This window comes from Apium graveolens, chromosome 9 (genome assembly GCF_009905375.1).
Source record: "Apium graveolens cultivar Ventura chromosome 9, ASM990537v1, whole genome shotgun sequence".
Taxonomy (NCBI): Eukaryota; Viridiplantae; Streptophyta; class Magnoliopsida; order Apiales; family Apiaceae; genus Apium; species Apium graveolens.
The window spans coordinates 289,414,386-289,425,935 of record NC_133655.1 but is presented as its reverse complement, the minus strand read 5'-3'; the positions used below and the strand labels follow the sequence as shown (position 1 = coordinate 289,425,935).

Here is an 11,550-nt window from a genome sequence, read left to right as displayed (position 1 = left end):
TAGAACTCTACGTGAAATAGAAATTTAGAAGTTAAACTAAAATACGGCGTAACTGTACTAAGATGAAATCAAGTACTCTATCAAGAAATAATATAAAGTTCTACGGAAATAAAATTGTAATCATAATAAGTTTTGAACAAATTTATTATTTTCTAGGGGTGAAACCAAAATACAGTGCCTATAATATCCATATCATTTTATTTAAATGAAATTCCACCAACAAATTAAAAAAAATCTAATTTAAAATATTCTAATTTAAACGGATGACCTATTTTACTTGGCCATGGTTTATATTTTTTGGAACATATTTAGTTGGGTATGAACCTATTTATTTTAAAAAATAGAATTTAAACCTATAAAAATAAAAGAAAATCATGGCTTATGAGTCCGTAGGGTTTACCCAGTGCGCACCCGAAGGGTAGCGGCTGCGGGTTACCTACGATTTAAAAAAGGTAAAAATAATATATATAGAATTATAAGTCATATAAGAATCAAAAAGTATAAAAATAATACAATTAAAGTTATAACATGAATCATAAAAGGTGAAACCGAAAGGTGGTGGAAACAAAAAATAAGTAAAACTAAAGTACCACTTAAAAGAGGTTTTACTTATTGATAAAGGTTATTAATTTAACTAATTCGAACTTCATTAATGTGTCTTATCCTCATTCTCACGAAAATTGTTTATTATCTTTGTTATGCATTTAATATTTTATTATTCATAATTTTCTTTGGTTATTAAAGTACAATATAAAGTAAAGAAAGAAAAAAAGTGTGTATAATAATTTGTTAAAATATAAAAGATATGTTAGGGAAAGAGATGACTTAAAAATAAGACTTAGAATAGATTATTTGTGATAATTCTTGTCAAATCCCGAGCAGTTTTGAAAATCGGGTCAAGTCTCAATTTCGAGTCTGAAATAATTTGGAGCCTATTGTCCTAAATACCGCAAACTTGGGTAAGGACTAGCCCAAATCATATGCCTCCAAAAGATCATGCTTTGTTGGTGCTGTGAATAGTAGTATTTTGCCTTGTAAACTATATAGAAGTCTCAAATCTTATCAATGTGGGACTCAAGTGTTACAAACTCTCCCATTTAAACTCTCGACGTCCTCGTCAGGCCTGAACGAATATCTCATTGGTCCAGATCGTTCCTCTCTAGCCGTTGTGGGATAATACTGGTTATGGGTGCACATGCGTCGGGTTGGCCGGGTTGGAGACATTTTAGCAACCCGACCCAATTAAATCGGTTTGAAAATTATTAACCCGACCCATAAAATATAAAAACACAACCCAACCCTACCCCTTGTATGTCGGGTTGGTTCGGTTTAGGTTGGGTTGAACGGGTTTTTAAAAGTTCGGCAGTTACATTGTGCAAGGTCTTATCTGTTACATTAACAATAGTAAATGAAATTTGTCAAAACAGTGCATGCAAAGTAAATGAATATGGATGTTTATACAGGATTGACCAAATTACATGCACATCAAATGCACTAAAGAAATGTTAGGAGGAAAGCAATGCTGAATATTTTGATTAATAAATACTTGTTAGTCAAAGAAACCAAGTAAATATTAGCTAATTTGTTAGCATAGTGATACCACATGTATAAAATAGAAATGTATATAATATATATTTATATAAATAAATTAAAAAATCGGGTTGGGTTGACTTGGTTAAAAATAGCTTAAAACCCATATCTAACCCATCAAAGTCAGGTTGACGTATTTTTAACCCAACCTAATATTGTGTTATAACGGTTTGGTTTAATCGGCCGAAAATAGGGTCGGTTTGGGTTGGTTTGATCGGTTTCATCAACCCATGTGCACCCCTAATACTGGTTGACTTCGTGTCCGCACCTCCAAATCTCTATCCGTTGTCGGATAATATCATCCGCCTTCGTGTTTCACCTACGGCAACTTGACGCATCAAGCTCGATACCATATGTGATAACGCAGGTTAAATTTCGAGCGGTTTTCAAAAATCGGGTCAAATCCTGATTTTGAGTCTGAAATAAGCTGAAGTCTATTATCTCAAATTCAGCCAACTTGGATAACGAATAGCGCACAACGGTCCATAAAAGATTATGATAAGAAGATGTTTTTCTTAATATAAGGGATCACGGACATTGTTAGATCATTTTTTGTCAAATATACTAAATTATAACTTAGGATATCATATATGACATGTTTTGGATTTTGCTATAAACTACAACACATTAATTTACGGAGATAAATGTGATAAGATATAATGTTTTAAGATTGATACTTCTAAATACGAACCTAATTTGCTCTCAAAAAATGTAAATGAATTTGGGGTACAACTGTTATTGCACAACTTTTCTATTTTTACAATAATTTTAATTAAATAATCACGGGAAGTCATTTAAGTCCCAATACGTGACATGTGAATCGAATTTACCGAGTATCCTTAAGGTCGAGCCTACTACTTCATCCTCAGAATGCAAGGGTTTACTCGAGTCTTCGGCAGGGGACAAGGGGATTCTAGTGTTTACAGAAATGACTTAAAAAAATTTAAAGGTAAAACCAAATTTTGCAAATTATGCACTTCACATATATCACGATAATTCATGAAGTGTACAGACAAAACTAAGATGCTCAAATTATTCGGATGACAATACTCCCACGACATCTTTCACAGGCAATCAACATTTTTTATTTGGCTCTTTGACCCAACACTACCAGACATATCCCAACACTGTCTCCAACTACCAAACTCATCCAAAAAAATTGGTACCAAATTGCATCACATTCACACGAATGACCGCCTAGGATCTTTACGTCTAGAGTGGAAAGTTACAATCACTCATGTATTAAAGGCTAAAGCTCATAATCTCATATTTCTATATTCTTTACATTCGTTCATATATTTTTAAATAAAATAAATGTTTTTAAAAAATGTACTTCTAATAATTTTTAGAGAAATTATCAAAATACTATTTTTTTTACTTTTTTTTTGCAATTTACTATCTTCTGAATTTTTTGCAAAGATACGGAAGAAAGAATGACAAAATTATCAGGATTTAACACTTCTTTAACTAAAATACCAGTTCTCGTGATAGGTGGCCAAAAATACCTTTCTATTAAGCCTACTTTGAATGTGTAATAATTTTTAAAGCTACATATATAATATTTTAATATGCTATACACATATATAACACATACATAGTGCTAATGGCATTTATCCTCAAATTGAAGTTGGGCTATTAGTCAAGTATACGAGATAAACCTGGGATACCGACCAAGTTGACAAAACAAATTAAATCTCATACCCAAATATGACATGCGTAATATAGCTTAAACCCATTAGAAAAAGTACGGATTAGACTATGTTACCTCATTGTCCAATGCATATTACTTTCAGATTTTTTCTTTTAAAAAATAATTTAAAATAATACCCCTCTTATAAATGCGTAATAGGTATTACTTATTTTTGAAATGCGTGATTGGATGGTAAATATGACCTCACACTCTGCATAGTGGTATTCCTGTCACGAGACTTAAAATATTCGTTATTTTTGGCCTCTGCCCGATACGGAATCAACCAAAATTAACCAAAATCAATCAGAAATGCAACTAGTTGAATCGAGTTGTTTTGATTACATTTGAGGTTGTATGAGGTTACATGGAGTTGCAGAAACTCGTCGAACATTGTGAACGTTGTATCTAGTTGAATCGAGTTAAAGAAAATCGTATTTTTGATTAAAAAATATCATTTTTGTAAATAAAAAAGTGTTTCTGCAAAAATTTTAAAAAATAATAGTATTTTTACAAAAATATTTTTGATCTTGAATATTTTTTTAAAAAAATCTCTAATTTTTATAGACAAAATCATATCACAAAATTAAAAAAAAAAATCCTAAATATTTAGATGTACATCTCTTTGAATAAGTATTTATTCTAACAGGTTTCAAGGTTTCGAGATTGAACAAGAATCGAATCAAGAATCTGAAATGATAAGAGAAGAGGTGAGTTCTTATCACTTAAATTATCTCATCGCACTTAAAAAAAATTATCCAAACGCGCTTAAAAGAATCAGAAAAGAATCAGAATCTCGTAGTGCAATCCAAGAAGTCGCTACAGTAATAACTACACTGTCATACCGACACTGTAGCAGCGTCTTACTTAACAACAAAGCAATTTGACCACTTTGAGAAATGTGGCCACAAAATCGACCAAGTGATAAATCCATTATAATAGAAACCTTTAGAAACCACAATATACAAATTAAAACGCAACAAGACAATGCCTTGATAAAGTCTGTTTATTGCTTTCAAGTTGAATTTGACAGACTTTGCAGGGTATCAGAGTGCATAATTTAAGATACAAGACAAATTCACTCCCATAGTCCTATTATTATTGCTTGAATATTGCAAATATTGCTTGAAGAGGGCATAACTGTCTTTCTAAATTTCTTTTGAAAAATATATAAATGAATTATGTCAACTTTTTATAGATAATAATGTTATTTGGGATCTCTGATAAGTGGCTTATAAGCCCAAAACTCGTTTATTTATTAACTTATAAGTTATTTATAAGATATCTTAAACGACCAAAAAAATAACTATGAATTTGTGTAGCAGATGTAAAAATTTGTGTAATCTGTAAAAAAATCTTATACTTTTAATTAAAATAAACAATGCTTATGTAAGAGCAGATAAGACTAACTGTGAATGAAGAAATAATAACTTTAATAATAAATGTTTTATAATTTTTAAATTAAAATTGACAAAGGATAATTTTACATGATACATTCAATTTTAGCTCTGGTAACTCTTGCAATTGTGTTGGCTTTCAATCACAAATTGTGATTACATATGTAAAGAGCACTGGCCCACTAACTCTGGGCCGAACATCTAACTCGGCCCACCATGAAACTTTACCTTGCTTGCTACTCCAGGGTTTCAGCAGAGGAAGTTTGATGGGAGCCCCAATGTTGTTCTTATTTTTCACATTGGTTGAATTAAAAAGCCTTCTTTCTGCGTCAGAAACTTAATTTTAGCCAACCAACATTTGGTGCAGGTTGAGCTCTTGTATCTCTTGCGGGAGTACGACTCCTGCGTGTCGAATGTCGCTAGCTTGTTTGTTACAAGTTGCACCTTAGTCTTGCAACATGATGTACTTAACTGTACAGGGTACTTATGGTAGCGCTATTTCAGAGTTGAATCCTGATATCTTGTTGAGGGTATTAATAGAATGTCATTAGATCTACTTGTGAATTCTTAAGCTTAATTGTTCAAACAGTACGTAGTCGTGTAAATGCAACCAAGGATTTTATTAAGTCAAGTTGAAAAAGCCATTAGCAAGAAGATCAAGCAAAGATCACACTGTTAATTTAAATATTTACAAGCCATATTTGAGGGCATTGCAGATAGTCCGTTCCCTCTTGGTTCCAACTTATAAGTAGTACTTAGTTGAACATCGAAATAATTAAAATCCCAAAAGTTCTAAGTAGGCAGGAAGTAGTACTATTAGTTGAAAAACGAAATAAATTATATATGTGAATAAGATTTTTCCCTTCCGATTCTCGTATTCTCTTACAAGGTGAAGTAACGGTAGCCAACTCTGTGATTTTCCATCATTCGATAAACTGGAAAGGAAAAGATGCACTTCAAGATCTCAGGGTTCCTTCAACTGGAGAATTTCCTGTTATCAAGTAGCCGGAGAGGCTGTGTTAAGGATAATACAAAGAAATTGTGTTAAGTATTTGCCTTTTATCGTTTTTTTTCTGAAAATTTATCTATATCCTACAATCTGCAGAACATGCAGCAATCACAAACTAACAACAATGTAATTGATTAAAGTACTTACTAGGTAGCTTTCAAGATCTATTATTTGTTAGGTTCTTCGGTGTCTTCCATCTTTCCAGGATTGTTTGATGAGCTAGGCTGCAATGTCGCGTAACAGAACAAAATTGATTTAGCAAGGAACTGCCTTTCAATGTTCCCTTGTTACTTAAGAAACCATTAAAGAATGGTGGTAAGTAGCATGCCTCAGCTTGAAGCAGTACTGTGGGATAGACACCGAAATATTGACCATTTATATGAACAACAGTTGGCAATTGAGCTGCTGTGTTAGCAGGGTTTTGCAATGTAGAGCCTGGCACAAATGCGGGGAAAGGCACCATTGCCATGTTCATCCCCATCCCCATGGCCATGCCAGTTCTCATTTTGTATCGCGAAGATAACATCTGCAGTTTCCTTTATGTATGATTAATTCATAGAAATAGATAAACGACGATGAAATTATCAAGTTACAGGGAAAGCACACATATTGTAGAGTGACAGAGTTGTTCAAAAACATACATTGACATGATTCTGAAGTGATATTAAGTAGGTGCATGTTTCTTCTAGCAATGAAGCTTTGTCTGGCTGTGATTCAAAAACAGATATGAGAACAATGACAATCCAACTCAATTTTAATTTTACATGATATCTAAATAGTGATCATAAAGAAATGCAGCTTGATATGAACTAATAACAATATCAAACCTTTTTGCAGCCAACAAGTTGTCGTAATTGCTCCATCCTTTCTTTTAACTTATCTCTACGTCTCTGCGAGTGATTAAAAACCAGCAACAACAAACAAATATATCCAACTATTAGTACAAGGTTTTTGAAGCACAAACAGATTATAGTAGTAACAGATGCATTCATGCATACCCTCTCGGATCCATTGTGGTTTTCGCGTTTTCTCTTTAAGTGGGTTGAGCTACCAATACCATCATCTTGCTCCCCAACCTTTGAAAACAAAGGCATGAGTTTTAACATCAAATAATTAAGCTGATTAGAAAAAGTAGCTTGATGAGGCTGAAACAGGCTTACTATTAAGCTTATATATCTTTTTTAACATCACCCCCTACTCATAAAAAAAATTAAAAAAAATAAGTAACTGCCAGGGGGGCGACCTTTGGATCGGGTATTGTAAAATTCATCAAAATATTTTCGGGTTATTCAAATCCAATAATCCGTCGAGTTTCGAATCCGATCGGATATTTTTCGAATATCCATAATGTAATCATATTTAATGTTATTTATACATGAAAAAATACCATAGATTATATTTATACAATAGTTAAAATTAAAATACATTATTTAGCAAAAAAATAAAAATAAAATACATTAATTAAGAAGAGTCAAATACATTATATTGCACGGGTCGACAAAGTCAGTAAAATCTAATAATATTTAGTATTCCATTACAAATTGACTTTTTTTTATCTAAATATACAAGAATAACATTTTAAATAATAAAATGTGAGATTGAAGTAAAGAATTATATTTAACTAAATAAGTGTTATCATGTTATATGTCTTCCGTATAAAATATTATACGTATAAAATATATTATTTATGTATCGGGTATTAATCGGGTTTCGGACTTGAATTGAGTTTCAGATATTAATTCTGTATTGCTGAAATTCAAATCTAAAATTTCGAATTCGATATATTCAAAATTTCGCGTTTCGTATCGAACAATTAATTTACCTATCCCTATATATATATATGTTCAATGCACCTTAAACTACATGTAAAAATCGAAGTTGGAACCAGGACTCCCTGTCCATATAATATATGGGTTAAATATCAAGTAGGTCACCTACTGCGTTCAAATGTATCAAGTGAGTCACTGATTACAAAACTGACTCAAATGAATCACTTATTTAAAAATTTGTATAAAAAATATCACTCTATCGTTAGTCGAAATTCTTAAAAGTATTATATATTGAGTTTCACATATTTTTTATGAATGGTATTACATCCAAATAAAAGGTTCTGAGTTCTACTATTTTAGATAATATTGTTAGATTTTTAAAATTTTATCAACTATTTATTTTTAATTTTTTGATTGTTTTATTTTATTTAAATAAAAATAAATAGTAGATAAATTATTAAAAATTTAAAAATATTATCTAAAATACTAGAACTCAAAATCTTTTATTTAGATGTAATATCATTTATAAAAAATGTTCAAAACTCAATATATAATATTTTTAAAAATTTCGACTAACGATAGAGTGATATTTTTGATATAAATTTTTAAATAAGTGACTCATTTGAGTTAGTTTTGTAATCAGTGACTCACTTAATACATTTGGACGCAATAAATGACCTATTTAATATTTAATACTATATAATATATGCATGTGAGTTATGGAATGTATATTTACAAGACACATCTAGGGGGACTTCCCTGGAAGACACGTGCTTAGCGGGAGATGGCGTGGCAAACAAAAATGGTTAGTATACAGGAAAGAGTGTTTATTCAGTGAAACGAGGGAGTAGCTCCTACTGAGAACGAGTAAAAACATTAAAATACAGTGATAACAAACAAAGGCATAAACATAAACACACATGAAACTTAAAAGCCCATGTGGACTAAGTTATTTTGTGGTATGTTGCGCACCTGATTCTCTTCCTTGGCAATGGATGGGCTGCCTCCCTCTTTCTTCCCTTCCACCGCAGCTACCACTGGCGTTGCCTCAGCTTGTTCCACCGGCGTTTCCTCAGCCCCTTCCACGGCAGCTACCACTGATGTTGCCTCAGCAGCTGTCTCATAAAGGAGAGGTGCAGAGCTGTCTAGAAGTGGAGACACAGCCCACGAGGAGTTGTGTTCTGCAGGAGATGTAGACCCTAGGGGTTCAAGCAAACTAGGGTCCAGAGGCATGAAGTCAGATATGTCTATAGGCGGCTCAAGTACAGGCCACGGAGCATTTTTAGCTTGTGGTGCTGGAGTCGGAGTCTTGACCTCTATTTGTTGTGGTAGACCATGGACAAATTCATCACTGTTAATGTCTTCCATCAGTAATGAAAAATCTGCATTCTGCAGTGGTGGATTCCCTATCCAGGAAGTCATTTCATCATCTCGAACCAGAGGTGTTTCTGCACCATGATTGAACTGAAAAAATGCTTCCTGCAGCCTTTGTCTCTTATAGGTTGGAACAATGAAATCATGTCTTAATTCAAAGTTTCCAAATTCAGAGTCAGGACTACCAGGATTCATTGTTCTTCCAAAATCTAGTCTACTGAAAAAAAAAAGCAAATAAAAAACCAAAATAAGCAAATCATTAACCAAACACTAGCATATTGCACAAAAATCTAACATCATAGCTGACAAACAAATAAATCATTAACCGGTTCTAAGAGTTCTAGCCCTGTCTTCAAATACACGTATACATGGAGAAAGAGAAACAAATGACCATGACTAAATACTACAGTAGTATTATAAAGAGTGATCTTTTGGGTTTGTGTACCTAGCTAACTCTTTTTGTTACCAAAATGGTGGATAGAGGGAGGTGTGCTCCTGTATGGGGTTTGATACTTCCTTTATATATAGGAACACACACAGAGAAGAGAGGCTAACTTTCATCTACAGTGATGACTGATGAGACCGTGACCAACTAAGTGAGAAACAATAGGAAAACCTCACCAAGTTAATTTCTAAGCCATGACAGAAAATTAATGTTTTCAATCGGCATGTCACTATAAGTAGTGAGCGAATATTAGAGTGGATTGTAATATATACTTAGAATTATGGACTATAGAACTCCAAAAATAGGGACTTTATATGATTACTTATAATAATTATATCAAATTGAATAATTTGAAATTTAAGATTTGTTTTTTTAATGTAAATATATTTTTAATTAAATAATATAATAAATAAACTATATTTTTTTATGAACAAGTATCAAATGTTTTACCATTTTTCATATAACATGTTAATGAAAATTCTAAATTTTACTTTATAGTTGTAGTTTAATTTTTTTTAAGAGAATGAGAAAAATAGGATTTTAGATCAGCTCTTTAAAAATTCACCATCATTGAATAATATTATAAACCTAATTCTTTTTTTAAGTGAAACAATAATAAATCGATTTAGTAAATATTCGTAGTTTTAGCGAATCTTATGACATCTCATGTCAAATTTCGAATATATTTCAATATTTGGTCAAGTTCTAGAAATAATAATGTACAACCAGTCAGTTAGTAATTTTGATACATAATATCAATTGACTTGATCGTATAAAAATATCAAAAATATTAATTTTTATTAATATAAGATCTCATAAAATTTATCCTTAATTATCGGTAAGATGTTCTCGTCAATCTCGTTATTTAAATTTATTAAAACAAGACAGTAATAATGTATTTTTGGCGGGATCATTTAATCAAATTTCGAATATTTTTCCAAAATGGTTAAAGTTATGATTTCGAAACTATTAATTTTGATACATATTATCAGTTGACTTGATCGTATTAAGATCTCAAAGATATTAATCTTTATCAACATAAGATATCACAAAACCTCCCCCTTGGTAAGATTTTCTCGTCGAACTTGTAATTTTAATTAAACCTAAATAGTGACGTGGTATATTCGACCATATCATATAGTAATATTTCGAGTATTTTTTAAAAAATGGGTCAAGTTTTAATTTTAAATTTGAAAAAAAGTGAAATACACTAACTATTTATGACCTAACTAATATTCTCAATATGTAGTACTATATGTATTATTTGTATAAGTGTATTTTTTTTTGATAGCTGTATAAGTGTATTTACTTTCAAGATATTAAAATTTTAATTATACGTACAATTTATTTTTTCAATAAAAAAATATTTATTAAAAATACATGTGACATACTTTTCAAATTAAAAATTATATAATAAATAAGGTAATGATTTGTTTATTTATTATACTTAATTTTATATCTCAAATTCAATTGTTTAAAAATAATTCTACAAATATTTTAATAATTATGTTTAAAGTTAAATAAATTGACGTTATTTAATTATGACACTCACATATTAACATATTATGTGTAAGATAAAAAACCTAACTAACAATGTGGTGTAGTGGTAAAATATAAAACTCGGGTAAGTTATTGAAGATTGGGGAAAAAAATATAAGATTATGTTCGGGTATTAGTTTACTACCTTAAAATTTTAGAGCAGACTAATTACTTAACATAGAATTAGAATTTTATTTAGGAAGGGACTCGACTCAAGTTCGAGTCCTCCACTAGGACCGACCCGAGGGCCCATATCTACCTGAAATTCAAAAAAATTAATAGCATATATATAGGGTGACAATCGGTGAAGTGCCCCTTATATACAGTTTGGTAAAACTATTATTTAAAAAATTTAAAGTAGACAATTTATTTTATTTTTCATCTTATATCATTACAAATTTTAATTATCCAACTTAAAAATGAAGTGGCACAATTTTTTTATTTAAAAAAGTATTAAAATATTTATTATTATTATTAATAATTATATTTATTATTATCAATTATAACAAAACCTATAATACATTAAGGAGATAATGTTCAGGTCTTCCTAATCCTCCATCAACTTGAGGTTTTGTAGATGGAGATTACGGACTTACAGGGGTCCTTCTAATAATTTTTTATGAGAAATATTTACGTTAATATACTGTACACAAATATTAAATTAGTGTATAATGAAAGATTTTTCTTCATAAGTAACTAATGGAAAGAACTAAATGTGTGCTCATGTAGAATTTTGTGCA

The 11,550-nt window shown here is 30.9% G+C and overlaps 1 protein-coding gene across 1 annotated transcript; it reads right to left on the bottom strand.

Moving 5' to 3' along the window:
- Positions 1-5,850: 5,850 nt before the first annotated feature.
- On the bottom strand, positions 5,851-9,021 carry LOC141686574 (uncharacterized). The gene is made up of 6 exons (XM_074491598.1): positions 8,425-9,021; positions 6,682-6,759; positions 6,511-6,573; positions 6,325-6,390; positions 6,012-6,209; positions 5,851-5,907 (listed from the first exon to the last, which is right to left on the bottom strand). The coding sequence occupies exons 1-6, from the start codon at positions 9,019-9,021 to the stop codon at positions 5,851-5,853; spliced, it is 1,059 nt and encodes a 352-aa protein (XP_074347699.1).
- Between the last annotated feature and the right edge of the window lie 2,529 nt (positions 9,022-11,550).

Excerpts from the sequence above, each read along its gene's own strand:
- LOC141686574 (XM_074491598.1), bottom strand. The coding sequence starts at position 9,021 with ATGAATCCTGGTAGTCCTGACTCTGAATTTGGAAACTTTGAATTAAGA. Across the intron at positions 6,574-6,681 it reads ACCACAATGGATCCGAGAGG|AGACGTAGAGATAAGTTAAA; the intron begins GTATGCATGAAT and ends AATCACTCGCAG. Across the intron at positions 6,391-6,510 it reads AACTTGTTGGCTGCAAAAAG|CCAGACAAAGCTTCATTGCT; the intron begins GTTTGATATTGT and ends TTTGAATCACAG.